Source organism: Sorex araneus, chromosome 1, assembly GCF_027595985.1.
Source record: "Sorex araneus isolate mSorAra2 chromosome 1, mSorAra2.pri, whole genome shotgun sequence".
NCBI classification, from domain to species: domain Eukaryota; kingdom Metazoa; phylum Chordata; class Mammalia; order Eulipotyphla; family Soricidae; genus Sorex; species Sorex araneus.
Genome location: NC_073302.1, coordinates 74,858,333 through 74,875,147, shown reverse-complemented (window position 1 = coordinate 74,875,147; position 16,815 = coordinate 74,858,333). Strand labels below are relative to the sequence as shown.

The 16,815-nt window shown below is 42.4% G+C and overlaps 1 protein-coding gene across 1 annotated transcript in view; it reads left to right on the top strand.

Annotated features, from left to right (window-relative positions):
- TRPM3 (transient receptor potential cation channel subfamily M member 3) overlaps positions 1-16,815 on the top strand; it is a 608,677-nt gene that overhangs the window by 490,164 nt on the left and 101,698 nt on the right. The window contains 6 exon segments of the mRNA XM_012932570.2: positions 2,428-2,463; positions 2,617-2,757; positions 6,430-6,459; positions 7,191-7,480; positions 8,498-8,726; positions 11,321-11,488. Coding sequence (XP_012788024.2) covers positions 2,428-2,463; positions 2,617-2,757; positions 6,430-6,459; positions 7,191-7,480; positions 8,498-8,726; positions 11,321-11,488 — 894 coding nt within the window.

Sequence of the window (16,815 nt, the reverse complement as noted above, 5' to 3'; positions counted from 1 at the left end):
CTGGGACGCGTCCCACCAGGATGCGTCACATGTCAAAGCTAGTTAATGCTGCTACTGAGAACAAATATTCACAAACCCAAACTAGACTTGAACCCAACCATATGGATTCACTTTACCATTTGACTCATTCACAGTTTTGACCAAAGACACATATGTGCACAGACTCTTTCTCTCTTTCTCTCCTTCTTTCTTTCTTTCTTTCTTTCTTTCTTTCTTTCTTTCTTTCTTTCTTTCTTTCTTTCTTTCTTTCTTTCTTTCTTTCTTTCTTTCTGTTTCTTTCTTTCTCTTTCTTTATTTCTTTCTTACTTTCTTTCTCTTTCTTTCTTTCTTTCTTACTTTCTTTCTCTTTCTTTCTTTCTTTCTTTCTTTCTTTCTTTCTTTCTTTCTTTCTTTCTTTCTCTTTCTTTCTTTCTTTCCATCTTTCTGTCTCTGTCTGTCTATATTTCTCTCTGTCTCTCTGTCTATCTCTGTCTCTCTCTCACATACACACACACATGCATGCACAATGCACATGCTCACTCCATGGCTACCTCATACTAAGTACTATTAAAGGCACTGAGAATACAAGGACAAATAAAATACTAAAAAATATGAAGTGATATGTTTGACAGAATGCAGCTGGCCACCCTTAACCCTGAGTCCCTCAGTGATTGCAGATCACAGGGAAAGCAGAACGAGGCTAATGAAAACCCACCCTGAGTTTAGCAGAAACAACTTCATCTAATTTGCTGATAGGAATGACCCTATTTTGTAATTGCCCGATTCTGCAGAGTATTTCTTCCCAGAGCCTTCCTTATTACTAAACTAGAAGTTCGACCAATTCTGGTGTGTAGAAGGAGCATGCAGAGGGTGAGAGAGTGATCTGAAGGCTGGCTGTCATGCTATGCTGCAGGAGGGAGGCCTGGGTTTCATCCCTAGCACTGCAAGAGCACCTCCAGGAACAAGACTCTAGCACAGAGCCCCACGCGCGCGCGCACACACACACACACACACACCACCTAGAAAGAAAACTATGTGCAAGGAGAGAAGTAGAACAGGATCCAAACCTCCTCACCAAGTCCTCAGGAGACCCTTACACCGTGTGACCATTGGCCCCAAGCCTCTACTGTGAAGGAACAGAAATCCCACATGGCCTCCATGGCCTCTTGGAGAACCAAACTGTGGTGGCCCTTGGGCCTCTTAAGAACAGAGTGCAGGACCCAGGACCCAGGCTTTCACACACCGCCCTCAAGCAGGAAGCACCCTCTGCGTCAGTACCCAGCCCGAGAGATCCAGCACCAGCACCAACACCCCCGGTGACTCAGCCAGTGCTCAAACGCTCAATATTTCCCAGCAAGGAAACTGATACAGCCACTGTCCATATGCCTATAGAGGTCCCTTTAAAATCAAAAACGGGGGGTGGGGTGCGGAGCCGGAGCAATGGCACAGCGGGTAGGGCGTTTGCCTTGCACGCGGCCAACCTGGGTTCCATTCCCAGCATCCCATATGGTCCTCTGAGCACTGCCAGGGGTGATTCCTGAGTGCAGAGCCAGGAGTAACCCCTGTGCATTGCCGGGTGTGACCCAAAAAGCAAAAGTAAATAAATAGATAAATAAAAGCAGAAACAGGCATGAGTGACTAAGAATAATAAAGGTTTCCAGTTTTGTTTCTACATGCAGCAGGCCCCTAAAGGGTATACCAAATGTCTCTTAAGAAGCACTCTTCTCTTTGAAAGAAAATCCTTAATTCTGAGAACAGCTGATACAATTGATTCTCATGCTCCTCCCCATTCCTCTTTAAACACACACATACACACACAAATGACTTCACAAGTATAAAGGACTTCGCCCGACGATTCAAATCCTCTCTCCCTCTTTCACTCTTCTTTTTATAGAGAAGGGGCCAGCTGTCAGGGCTGGAGGGCACAGCAGGTCAGGCACTTGCCTTGCCTTGAATACAACCAACCCAGTTCAGCTCCCAGCACTGCATAGGTTTCCCCCTAGGCACCTCCAGGAGTATTCCCTGAGCACAGAGCAAGGAGTAAACCCTGGGCACTGCTGGGTGCTCCCCCCAAGAAACACCTCCCCCACCCAAAAAAAGGTGCCACATGAAAAATTTTTATAAAAGACTATCAGAGCTCTAAACTTGTCCTGTCTGATTAACATCCTGGTAATCTCAGTGCTCTTCTGGAAGGAGTCTTCATTTCATTGTGTGAAGGAACAGTGTGAAGGATCTGGATTCCAAGCCCAACAGAGGGAGTGGGGGATGGGGCCACGTGGAGGAACCCTAGAGCCCAGCGGCAGGGACAGATAGCATTTGCCTTGTGTTTCTCTCTGCTACCCTGGTGTTTTTATCTCCCCAGCTGAAGACTTGAAATAAATATTTTGATTTTCTGTTATTGCCGACGATTACTGCATCTTCTTATTTAACTTATGTCTTCTTTCCAAGCGAGAATATCCAGGTTTCGGTTGGATCTATTTTAAGGTGAATTAATTAACCAGCCTAATAATACATTCATATGTTTCTTTTTTATCATTAATTTTTACTCTAAAATACAGAGTACGCGGGCTAGAACCCCTAGTAAACCACGTTGTCTTTTGGATTTGTTTCTTTCTTCGTTTCCTTCTTCCCTGCTAGGGGAACCTGCCCCCGGACTACAGAATCAGCCTGATTGACATCGGCCTGGTGATCGAGTACCTGATGGGCGGGGCCTACCGCTGCAACTACACTCGCAAGCGCTTCCGGACCCTCTACCACAATCTTTTCGGACCCAAGAGGGTGAGGCTGGTCCCCAATTCCTGTTCCTGGGCTCCTGGGGGCGAAGGGGGTGGGGGGACTGAACTGGTTTGAGGTCTGGTTTCTTAGTTTTCATCTCCAAGACGGAGATCAGAGGAGGAAGTGCGGTTCTCCCTTTCTCTGCAGTCAAAACCGTTTTTTTCAAAGGCCGCGCGGTGTTGCCTGGGGAAATTCCTCCCCAGGTCCAATTCAAATCATTCGGTGGCACTAAGGGGGCTGGAGCACGAGTTTTGCATGCGGGAGGCCGGGGTTTGATCACTCTGGTGCCAAGTCTGGATTAGCCCGACTGCGGCCCAAAATAAAATTCAAAAACAAAAATGGAGATTGAGCCTGAATGATCAGAGAATAGAATTAGTTGTTCAACTCATTATCTCCCTCGGAAGTCTTCAAGGTGTCAATCTGTTCTGTTTTGTTTTGTTTGGGGTCCATACCCTGTGGTGCTCGGCACTTCCTCCTGGTGGGCTCCGGGGGCCATGTGAGATGCTGGGGATTGAACTCAGGTGGGCATGCTGCCCGCTGTACTATCTCTCTGGTCTCTCAAGGTTTGGGTCTTGGGCTCTGTTTATAAGCTTAAAAATTAATAAGGGTGTCTGGAGATCACAGACATTAGGTCGTGTGCAAGGCAGGCCGAGACTCAGTTGGATTCCCACCCCCCCCCCCACACACACACACGTGGTCTATCAGCACCTACGGGTATAGCTCTGGAGTCTTCCAGACTTTGCCAGCATGCCCTGGTGGTCCCTGGCACATCAGGACCTGAGCAGCGGCACATCCTCTGTTCCCCAGAATTAATAAGGACCCCCCAAATTTTTATCCCAGTAATTTAAATATCCCAGAAATTTACCTATTGATTTATGCTAGAAATTAAAATAGACTATTGAAGGTACTTGTTTCATTTTGAGATAATCCGTCTAGCTCATCATATGTTCATATAAATAACTTCATTCTCAAAGTGGTCAGAGCGGCATTATTTTTTACCCTTTTTATTCACAATTTTCAAGATTTTCATATCCCTTTCTTCAGTTCATTATGAGATATTCTGATTATAATAAATGAAAATTATTACACCACAAAATATGAAAGTAACAATTTTTACAGATAATTATTCATTTTTTAGTACTAAGGCAAAATTCAACAAATGGCAAATCCTTAAAGATCAGTTGCAATGTGAAATATGAAAGAGTGGCAATGAACATTCCATGCCATTCTTACATTAGGATCTAGTTGGTATCTCAAGCACTTTTTGTGAAATCTTGCAACACCATATATTGGTCATTATAAAATATTGAGCCTCTGAGTTATGCAGATCTTACAAACATTGATACATCTCATTATGCAGTTTCGAAACTTCAGTTTCATTCATATCATATCCCGTTTCATCAGAAAACAAAGTTAAAAACAAACAAAAAAAAAAACACAGTCAAAAGTGTGGAGGAGAGAACACAATTTTCTCCAAATTCTAATTTTTCCTCATTTCTGCTTAGAAAGTTTAAATTTTGTCATTGGAAAAAATATTGTCGGTTTCCTGGAAAAAAAATGAATGACTTCATTCATTCCCCAAGATGTCTGCCATATGTCCAAGTCAAAATAATAGTTTGTCTACCAGTGATTCCTTCAAGGAGATATCCAAGAAAGTGACCACAACTCAATCCAAATTGTCAAGTGTTTTGCCTTAGGACAAGCATCAGAGTGTCACAGTTCAGTAGCTAACAGAAGTACTTTTCATCTCTCTCAGAATAGCTTTTTTAATATAATGAAGGGTAGAGAATTAATGAAATTAAAGTTGCTTTTTTTCTAGCTCTCATCAAGAACTCGTGTGTGTGTGTGTGTGTGTGTGTGTGTGTGTGTGTGTGTTTTGAGACAGGGAAGGCCTGAACCATACTGGGCAGTGCCTGGCTTTATACTTGGGTTGCTCCTGGAAGTGCTCAGGGAGCTTGTCATGCCAAAGACTGAACTCGGGCCTCCTGCGTGCAAACTGTGTGCTCCAGTCCTTTGACGTTTTTTCCATTCCATCATCAAGGAATTATTAGGTGAAACTGGCTCTTTTTTTATCTAAAATTCAAATATTTCTCAGTGAAATTTGATGACAACTATTCAAGTTTGTTACCACTGCTTTATTCTTGTTAAGACAGACAGCAATTTTATTCATTATTATTTCACACCATCACTACAACTGTTAACTGTGTCAGAACTTAAGGATACCTTAGCATTGTTAGGAAATTAATTTTGACTTTACAGGTTCCCTAATAAGGTCTCAGGAAAGACTTCTCTGAAAAAGTATCATGGTCCATGGACCACATTTTGAAAACTGCTCTCCTAGCTGGGGTAGGCATGATTTTCATTTAGAATAAAGCTTATTATCTGATTATGAAACTTTTTTTGTGACACTAGAATAGAACTTTGAAAGCACCCAAAATTATAAATATAAAAAAGAAGTAGTGATCATTTGAAGGAAGAAAGAGAAAAGGAAAGGGAGAAAGGAATGGGGATCAAGTGATTCCTATTTGAATGGTCCAATAAAATTTGGAGGAACTTTAAGTATTCTCATTACTTAATTGGTCAACTTTTGTATTGGCACCAAGCATTCTGTAATCCTTAAATACAGGTATGGTATTCCTGAACTCAGAGATGTAATTTTCTGTTTGTTCTTGTTAAATATAAACTGGGTTCTGTAACTAACTGGGTTCCCTGCTATCTCCATCTTGGTCTATGATTATACTGTACATACCCAAGCATGCTCAGTACTGCTGCTGTATGTGATGCCACTTTTCATGCCATGTGACACCATTCCACTAGTGACATATATTCCTCTCCCTGATCATGGGGTTAAATCCAGCATGGATAGATAGATAGATAGATAGATAGATAGATAGATAGATAGATATAGATATATACATATGTATGTATATATATATGTATATATATATATATATATATATATCACTGCATCACTGTCATCCTGTTGCTCATCGATTTGCTCGAGCAGGCACCAGTAACATTTCCATCGTGAGACTTGTTGTTACTGTTTTTGGCATATTGAATATGCCACAGGTAGCTTGCCAGGTTCTGCCAGGCAGGCGGGATATTCTTGGTAGCTTGCCAGGTTCTCCGAGAGGGACGGAGGAATTGAACCCGGGTCAGCCGCATGCAAGGCAAATGCCCTACCTGCTGTGCTATCACTCTGGAGAGAGAGAGAGAGAGAGAGAGAGAGAGAGAGAGATAGGTAGATAGAGAGAGAGAGAGATTTGTATTTCTGAAACATATCCTAGGTCTCCAGATAATAAGGGTCTTTCAGAGGTTTGTGAAACTTCTTATGGGTTGACTCTAGTGAACTGCTCAGTCACCACTTGAAATCATGGAGATGTGGGCATTCACTTTTGGTCCACAAAAGAGCATGTAAAATAGAGTTTTTATATTTGATGATCTCATAATGCCTCTCCGGGTTCCTCAGTTTCTGTGATTCATCAAAATAATTAATTCTTTAATTCTCTCTGAATTCTAGTGAATGGACTTCCCTAGTGTCTTTTTATTTGGTGAAATGAATAAGTGCTCTATGTTGTAACAATGCTATCCTATTGCCTATTTAAACGCAGTGGGATTCTTTTCTTGTGTGAAGAAAGGTCTAACTTTGTGCACCACCTTTGTTTTTAACAGCCTAAAGCCTTGAAACTGCTGGGAATGGAGGTAAGTGTTTGCTCACATTTTTAGAGTCAATTATTTGTTCTCATATAAATTCATTTCAGTGATAATAGGAATAAATAATTCTAAGCAAGGAGGTCAATGTCTTCCCAGTTGTCAAGGGGGCAGATCAAAGTGGCTTTAGAAATTCTACCACGAGCTTACAGTAGCATTGCAAAGAAAGAAACAGATTCTTTTTTAAATACTAACTTGAAAAGGAAACATTTATTTCAGTATGTAAAATTTATTCATGGACATTTACAAATGGCAATAGATCCAAAGGTCAGAAATACTTCAAAAATTCATCTAATGGGGGAAAAATCTCAAAATGATCCATTTCCTGTATTTTGTTTGGGTAGTTATTGTCATGGGTGCAAAAGGTAGCATAGGCTATCCTTGTCCTTTCAATGCAAATGGAACTGCTGTCAGGAGGAACAAATCACCCTACTGTGTTTGGGGCGAGTGGGAAATGGGCAAAAGTAAAACAAAAAATAATTTGCCCATTAGAAGGTACTTTTTAAAAATTAAAATATAACCCTGACATGTTCCCATAGACCTATGCTTGAACATTTACCATAGTTTGTTTTTGAATTAGGCATTATGAATAAGTTTGTGAGTTCTTTTAAGACGGGGGCTGGCCACAGTCATCTCTGCATCTATCCCCGAGCTGGGCCAGCAGTAGATCCACAATGACTATTCACTGAATTGATTTATTTCCAACGTCCTTGAAATTCTAGGATGACGTTCCCTTGAGACGAGGAAGAAAGACAACTAAGAAGCGTGAAGAAGAAGTGGACATTGACTTAGATGACCCTGAGATCAACCACTTCCCTTTCCCTTTCCACGAGCTGATGGTGTGGGCTGTCCTGATGAAGCGGCAGAAGATGGCCCTGTTCTTCTGGCAGCACGGCGAGGAGGCCATGGCCAAGGCCCTGGTGGCCTGCAAGCTCTGCAAGGCCATGGCTCACGAGGCCTCCGAAAATGACATGGTTGATGACATCTCCCAGGAGCTGAATCACAACTCCAGGTCGGCCAGCCCAACAAACAGGGTGGTCAGGAGAAGAGAAGGAAAGGGAGACCCAGATGTGTTGAGTCTGGGCTACCCCAAACTTAAAGATGAGACAGAGGCAGTATTCCCAATAGGACACTCAAGGAGTGGCCACAGATAGTCAACCTTTCTAGATAGAGGTACCTACAGAGATTTAGATTTTATTCCATCCTGCCAATTGCCCTGGGATAGGCCCTTTTGCTATGCATATTTTGAAGCTTAGACTGGAGTGGTTGCACAGCAGGTAGGGCATTTGCCTTTTTGCCTTGCACAAGGCCGACCAAGGTTCGATTCCTCTGCCACTCTCGGAGAGCCCAGCAAGCTACAGAAAGTGTCCCACCCACATGGCAGAGCCTGGCAAGCTCCCTGTGACATATTCGATATGCCAGAAACAGGAACAACAACTCGCACAAATGGAGACATTACTGGTATCCGTTCAAGCAACTTGATGGACAACAGAATGACAGTGACAGTGACATTCTGAAGCTGGAGAAATGGGGGTGGGGGGAATTAAGAAACTTGCCATACCTATGGTATGCATAGGTCTGTCAAATTAAGAAGACCTACCGTAACCAAAGTGTTGATGTTTTGGTCTGCCTTTCTCTACCCATACGACTTAAACTGGGAACCTTGAGCACAGGAGTCATGCTTTGTTTGCTGTACTCCCCTAGTCTAAATATGGGATCTGGTGCATCATAGATGCTTAGTACATGTCTGCTGGATCCACAAATGAGTGAGACAACATAGCAGTCTAGTTGGGGTTGGCCATTGGATCTCCACTTTTGTCACCCAAGTCTCCAAGATGGTCTAAGCTATACTGGGATTCTTGGTAGTGGAATATGAGCACTGGTGAAGGGATGGGTATTCGAGCATTGTATAACTGAGATTTAAACCTGAAAACTTTGTAACTTTGTAACTTTCCACAATAAAAAATTTTAAAAAAAAATAAAAAAAAAAGATGGTCTAAAAGATACTTCCTCCCACTCTGTCTTTCAGGGACTTTGGGCAGCTGGCTGTAGAGCTCCTAGACCAGTCCTATAAGCAGGACGAGCAGCTGGCCATGAAACTACTGACGTATGAGCTGAAAAACTGGAGCAATGCCACGTGCCTGCAGCTGGCTGTGGCTGCCAAGCACCGAGACTTCATCGCACACACATGTAGCCAGATGTTGCTCACAGACATGTGGATGGGCCGGCTCCGAATGCGCAAGAACTCAGGCCTCAAGGTCAGTGCACCCAAAAGGCCCGTGAGGATAGAGGGTGGTTGGAGCCTTCAAGCAGAATCTGCAATAGTTAGGTATTCTCTGATCTTGGGGTGGCAGTACTCAAGTCCTACTCCACATCACAGATTTTCATATGCGGGGCTATTCTTCACATAGAAGTTAGGACCTCTTGGACATTCTGATAAATCAGCACTGCTAGAGATATCACCTAAACATGGTTTGGTTTTGTTTTGTTTTGTTTTGTTTTTTCAGAAAATCTGAAGCAATGGTCACATTAAAAGACCATTGCTCTTGCAAAAGCTATTCCCCTGTGACAAAGAGACATTTGCTTTTGTCAACTACACTTGAGAAAATATTTTAACTAAAATTTTAAAAGATGAACTAGATACGCATACAGACACTGCTTATAATGCAACCTACTCTGAAGTGAAGATTAATGAACTTTAGGTCAGGGGATAGAACCTGTGTTCAAGTGTGCTTTTTAAAATGAAGACATATAAATTTTCAAGTAGATGACTGGCAGTGATTATCTGTAGGATGCAAGGTATGTGAAACCAGATGACATGTGGCTTGTTGCTTTTTTCTGTTTCCTTCCTTCAATATAATATTTTTTAAAAAAACAAACTGAGGAGCCAGAGTGATGGTACAGTGGGTAGGGCTTTGCCTTGCACGAGGCTGACCCAGGTTCAATCCCCAGCACTCCATATAGTTCCCTAAACCCTGCCCTCTAGGGCTGACTCCTGAGCTTAGAGAGCCACGAGCAAATCCTGAGCACAACCAGGTGTGGCATAAAAACAAATTGAACTGAAAGAAGGAAAAGAAAGAGAGGGAGGAGAATGGAAAATTTGTTATAAAATGTTCTATCTGTTAAGAGCAGAGGTTCCCAAACTTATTTGACCTACCACCACTACTTCTTTCCAGAAAGAAATTTATTCAGTTTCCACCTATGAAATCTATTTTCTTCAAGGGAATAAGAGAAAGTAGCCCCCAAACTTCCCTGAGACTACTACTGGCCCCCAGGAGAGTTCCAGTGCACTCTTGCTATGGTATCACCCACTTTGGGACACTATTCACTAGTATAACTGGCCAGGCTCAAATTTACAAAGATTTTTCTAATCTAGGCAACTCTGAGGCCAACCCAAAGCAGAAGGGGGCCACCACACTATTACTAGAAGCCACTGTGACTGAAACACTCCCTCCCCACCCCAAGCCCTTTCTCCTGGCCCAGAACCACTGACGGATCTTTAAAATGGGCCAGCGGTGTTCCGTGGCCACATTGCTAGTAACTGCCAACCTAGCTCTCAGGACAGGGTATAATGTACTTAAAGGCTGCCAGAATGTCACCGGAGTCTTCCTGGACCTGACAGGCACCATGGGTTTGGGGTCACCACTCTCCCTTTTCCCTTAGCTGATCTCTGTCCCTGGGTGCCTTGGAGCACAGTTCCTCATTACTGAAGGGCCATTTCATCCTAAGTATCCCTGCAAGATCTCTCTTAGCCCCTTACTCTGGTTCTGTTTCTTCAAGGGGGGTTAGGTACAGAAGACTTCTACAGGAGAATCATTTAAGTCTGAGGGAAGTGGGAGATTTAAGGACAATCAGATGGTGGTTTCACCATTCAGAAAAGCACTCATTCATTCCATGGCAAGTGGAGAATGTGATTGCTCTCGCAGGAAAAGGGCCCATGTGTGTAGCAAGTTGACAGCAACGCATACTAGCAGTGGATCACACTTGGATGTGGCTTAACATATTGACATGAGCACTGTATTATGTTAACTAAGCTGCACACAAGTGTGAGCGACTGGTGGTATGCACAGGTGGCATCAACATGTTAATTAACACAACTGCCGTGTGCTGGCATTAACGTATAATGTCATCACAAGGAGCTTTAAGCAAGTTGCCTATACTTGAGAGAAATAAAGTGCTAGATTTTCTGGCAGCGTTTTTACAATGGCATTTTGATTGTGAAATGCTGAATCCAGAACCCATGTAATGTGTGTGTGTGTGTGTGTGTGTGTGTGTGTGTATGTATGTATGTGTGTGTGTGAGTTCCTGTGAAAGGGAGAAAAGTGGTACGGGGGGGTTAGTTGCAAATGCCAGGGGATGCTGTATAAAAACAGCATGCTTTCCTGCATGGGCAAGGATGCTTTCCTGCTCCTGCAAGGCCAACTAGGAGCAGCATTTTTTTTAGAGACAGATGACTGGCACATGGTCAGCCCCACTCGACACATTAGCAACTAAACACCAGTGGGCATACATAGAAATTGGTTCCACCAAAGTAATGCTATATAATGACTAAATGGCGATCTGATTCTTCATTGTTTTTGCCTTAGGTGGAGTCACTTTTTCCTCATTTCCCCCATGCAAAAAGACTAGTAATCGGGTAAGATGTTTTTGGGTAATGCTATATTTCTCTAAAGTCAGGCTGAGCTACAGTGCCTAATGGTTGTATTTAGTCATTCAGAGAGCCACACCTTATCCCTGTGCATACATATGCATACATAAACACCACACCCCAGAGGCCCTCTGATTCTAAGCAATCCCCCTGATCTTGATCCTTTAAATGTGATTATTATTATTATCATTGTTATTGCTTTAGGTAATTCTGGGAATTCTACTTCCTCCTTCAATTCTCAGCTTGGAGTTCAAGAACAAAGATGACATGCCCTACATGTCTCAGGCTCAGGAAATTCATCTCCAAGAGAAGGAGCCAGAGGAGCCAGAAAAGCCCTCAAAGGAAAAAGATGAAGAGGACATGGAACTGACAGTAAGAAAAGACACACAGGGGCCAGAGCGATAGTACAGCGGGTAGGGCGTTTGCCTTGCATGCGGCCGACCGGGATTCGATTCCCAGCATCCCATATGGTCCCCCAAGCACCACCAGAAGTAATTCCTGACTGCAAAGCCAGGAGTAACCTCTGTGCAATGCCAGGTGTGACTCAAAAAGCAAAAAAAGAAAAAAAGAAAAGACACACAGTACATGGTCCCTGAGGAGTGTTCCCCATCTGTTTGTCCTAGTGACATGGCTTGAGATGTGAGAACCCTTCGGAACAGCCTCCCACTAGTTGTTTTCCTTTAAGTTTGAGACCAGAGTCATATAAACATCCTTCCTGTGCATGAAGAACATGACGATAGGGACCAATTCCATGTGCATTCCTTTCACTAGAGTCACTGGTACAGAAACACTCAAGGAAATTCAGAACCAAGACACCTGAAAATGTTCCAAACAGGCAAGGCTTCATGACCCAGGTGAGCTGGCAGTCTCAGCACACTGAGGAGGAAAGAGAGGCAGTGCCTGGGGAGCAGCTGGCTTCCCTGAGCCGAAACTGCTCAGCTGATGAGAAGCCTCTGTCGTTTTGGGGGTCAGGTTCACAAATGCAGGACTAATTGAATTTTGAGGTTTGTATGGAAGGTTTTTATTAGCTCTTCCCGGTATAATTATAGTGCATGGATGCTTTGTTCTGCAGGGGACTGGGGCAGCTGGGCATGGGACAGCTTCCCACAACCTCCGCCTGAGCAGCGTGACTGCAACTGGATTGAATCCAAAGTCTAAAAATATCAAATGCAGCAAAAGGGACAAACAAAGCTCCGTAGCTTTGAAGACACCAAGTAACAACTTCACAGGACTTCCTCGCTCTTCCCCATCCTCCCTACCACCCTGCCCATTCACCAGGGTGACTCAGAAGTTATAAGGTTAAGAAAACAAAAATTGGCTTGGCTCAGGTGACAAAAGGCCTTTGCATTATGATCCTAGTGGGACCACCCTGTGAATAGTTCTTCCTCCAGATAAATAAGATTTCCTTGCAGCAGGCCTTTCCTAAAAATCTATTTTCAGGCACAAGCTGAGCCCCAAGTATAGCAGGGCATACACACACACACACACACACACACACACACACACACACGGAGCCACTCCTTTGATTGAGTCATCATTCATAGCTTTTTGGCTTGAGTGAAATGTCAATGTTTCCTTTCAGTTTCAGGATTTTTCTAAAAAATAAGTGGAAAAATGTTCTTACCTCTGTGATGGGAATAGTTGATGGTCTTCTCTACCTTAGAATAATCTTTGAGCTCCTTCTGGAATAGGAAATGGGATTTTGATCATTAGCCAAGATGTGGCGGCAGGAAAGCCATCTGTTGAAAATTTCACTGGAGAGAGAAAAACTGTACCCTGAAGCCAGAATCTTGTCCCATCACCTACTGTTCAGACCTCAGGCAGAGTTTCTAAACCTCTATCATAGGAGCTATAACATCATCTAGCTCAAAGTATATGTATAAACTCTGTAGACAGGTACCTGGCAGAGGCAAACCTTGATAGGTGTTTGCTAATATTGTTATAATGGTACTGCCTTTGCATACTGTTCCTCATGGAATCCTCACAACCATCTCCTGAGTTCAATGCTCTATTAACTCATTTAACAGATGAGAAATTAGAGACTCTGGGTAATTTCCCATAGTTATACAGTTGCAAAATTTGGATAAGAATCAAGGCATGGAGATTCCACTAGCCTCAGTTTTAACTGATGGGCTTTAGAGATTTAAAATTTTCCATCCTAGTGGGCTATAGAGATAGTACAAGGATGAAGACACTTGTAGAGCATGCTGTTGACCCCAGTTCAATCCCCAGCACCACCAGGAGTGAATGATCCCAGACACAGAGCCACTAAGCACCACTGAATGTGGTTCAAAAGACAATAACAGCAACAACAATAAAAACTTTTTTTCATCCTAAACCCAAATGTAGGCACTTAGTTTGATTTTATCAATCAAATCCCAAAGAGACTTCAGGAATGGAATGGCCTTGTCATTGGCACATGCTCTAGGGAGGCAGCTAGAAGGGGAATCAGCATTATTTCTGGGTTGGGGTCTAAAGAAAGGAAACAAAAAAGATGGTTCCTTTCTTTTCTAAGTCTAGAGTTTTGAGGCTTGATCTTTCAAGAAGCCATAAAAGATGCGTCTCTAGATTTAGAGCAAATTCAGCTTCCCAGACAAGAGGTCCTGTGTTTGTTTACTGAAACCTTGTGGAAAACTCCACAAAATAATGTTTGCCTGAGCTTTATCCCTACAGTGAGCAGAGACAAGGAAAGGCGAGGAGGACCTTGTAGGCTGGCCACATTGGGCTTCAGGATAGCATCTTTGGATCAGAATTTCCTTTGACTCTAAGGAACCCATCTCTACTCCAGCAAGGTCCCAGCTGTTTTGGACAGAATTGGAGAAACTGTTAAGCCCTCTATACCTTTTATAGGATTGGTGTTTTTAGTTTCTGTGTTACTAATATATCCTCTCATGAAAATGTATGTTTTCCCTTGTCCTTTCCAAAACTCTACACAGTTCCAGCCAGAGTTTGCCTCATTTTAGTAGCCGTTAGGAGTTCAGTTCACCTCAAAAGATCTTTCTCAGTCTTGGCATCTGTGTTCAGCCAGCAAGATTCTCAAGTTCATACTGTACAATTTTGCCTGCTTTTGACTCTGTTCATTCTTCTTTAGGGAATGTCGTCAAAGGAAATGTTTAACTACTGGGAAAAAGAAATCAGCAAAATCAGCAAGATAAGCTGCTTAGGCTAGAATTAATGAAATGTCAAAAAATGCTTTACTTAAGCCCATGAAAGACAGTCCTGAAAATACACCTGCTTTGGAATATATATGAATAGTTAAGGCAAAACAAATTGTATTTTTGTTCTTATTTTACCTGAACTGACAGATAAATGTCTTGTACTTTGCATAATAAAGTTTAAATATGACCACAGACCCAAGGCTTTCTTACAGACCTTTCAACAATGTTTCTGACCCTACAGTTTACCTGCTTTAGATAGCTGAAACCCTCCTAGCTACCTTAACTTACATCTCATTGTATTCCCAATGGCATTGTATTGTGTTTTATATAAATATGTATATATATAATGTATATATGTAGGATAATTATGTTACATAAATTATGGGTACAAAGAGACAAATATCACGTAACCTAAGAGTTTCTTGAGGTCAGTGATCAATATATATAGAACTCATTGCTTGTCTACTGAACTAATTCATCACAAAGATTAACTAGGCTCACTGATCAAAATAAATGCTTCCATTGGCTGGAATATGGAATGCTACCTATTCATTAACTCAAAGTACTTTTCCAGCCAGAAGGTTCATGAAGGAATGAAAGTCACGTCACCCTCCTCGGAAATCCCAAAGGCTATAGCTAAATCATTGCAAATTGTTACATCTTTGAGTTAAGTTAATCTTTGAAGCCCTGACAAAACTAGAATCTGTATGTTTAGGCAAGGTAGTTTTAAATGAGAATTATCTATTGGATGTCCCTTTTCTCAACTTCAAAAAAAAAGCACAACTTAAAGCACTTCTATAATTAGATCTCCCTACTTTAAACTCCTATTCCTAGGACTTTTCCTCATTCCAAATCCTTGTCACTCTCTAAGCAGTTATAAAGTTTCACCCTATTCACACATTTAATAAAAAATTCACTTCCCAAACACTGTAGAACTAACTTTATCTTAGGATAGTATTGAATAAACCCAAGAAATTATGCAGTGATAGACTCGTAATGGCATTAGCTGCTCATGTGAGTGGGGTTAAAGGTGGGGGAATGAGGGGATCTGGAAGGAGATCAAACTAGATTATTTTAGTCAAGTCGCAGGAATATCTCAGTTTACTTTAAGCTCAATAGGCTGAACACCAGCTTTGCACACAAGAGGCCTAAGATTAAATCCAAATATTATGGCCAAATCAAAGCAAAACAAAACAAAAGTAGCTATAAAAAATAGAAAACTATAAAAACTGACTGAAAAAAATGCTATAGAAACTATTGAAGAAAGTGTCCAGAAGATGGCTTAGGGGCTTATAATAAAGCACCCAGGGCAAGTGTAAGATTGTGTACTCGGTCCCTGGAGAGCATGCAAAGCATGCATGATGGGATCCTGGAGAGCCACACTATCTAGGGACCCTCAACAGATGTGGTTCAAAATAAAACACAGGCCGGAGAGATATAGCTCAAAGGGCCAGAGCATGTTCCTTGCATACACAGGGCCCCAGGTTCCATCTCCACCATCACATGGTCTCCTGAGCATCACCAGTTTTAGACTTAGATGGCCTGCAGCATTAGTGGGAGTGACACTCTGCCTCTCCCCCCCACACACACACAAAACAGAAAAATTAATGTTTAATGATTACTCATTACTAAGTACTCCAGATGCTGGTTGATTTGGAGATCAGGCCTTCAGTAGGTGCTGCCATTGTTCCCCCTATTTCTGTTCAAGAAACCTATTCTCAGGGAGGTGAAAAGACTCACCTAAGTGCCATGGATTCCAAGTGTCAAGTTAGGATTCAGTTCCCTTCTGAGGCAGCCCTAGCCTGGAACTCTTTACCATTAGGATCTCTGATCTGCTTTGGGGCATCCTGTCTCTTGCCACACAAAGTGCCAAGTGATTGCCTCCTCTCAAAAGTTGGCCTTTAGGGCAATGCTCACTTATTCGAGTTATTTTTGTTTCTGACATCGTAGTGATTGAGAAGGAAACAATTGCAAGCTTAAGAAAATCTTCAGTAGCTTGGGACTTGGGGGTCTCTCCAGGGCAGGCTGGACTTCTGATCCTTCCTCATCCACTCCTGCCAGGAGCATGAAAAAGAACACAAATCAGCAGTCATGAAAGTTTCACAGCAAATCTAGTTATATTCTAAAGGTCCAGGGAAATGTTTCCACCTTGCTGAATTCCAGGCCCTTCTGCTAACTTAACCTCTTGAATATCCAAAGTCTTTGAATACATTAGGTATTACTGGCCCAAATTACCTTTGAGTTTAGAGTTCTTCTCATGAATGGATGCTGAATACAAACCCAGAAATACCTGTCTCAGATTATGCATGGAGAGAGGGAATAAGAAGAAAGAGCAGATCCTGGCTTCCCAGGCTACACACATTCCCTCTCAGCAAGATTTTCCCTGTCATCTGTAGTCCAGAGTTCCCAAGATGAATGAGATGAGACTAGTCCAAAAATACCCCCAAGGTTTTCCCTCCCAGGTAAAACCAAACCAACAAACAAGAATCACCACGAGTTCTTTGCTTCTATGTATGCTACAAATAGCATGTAGGAAAAGCA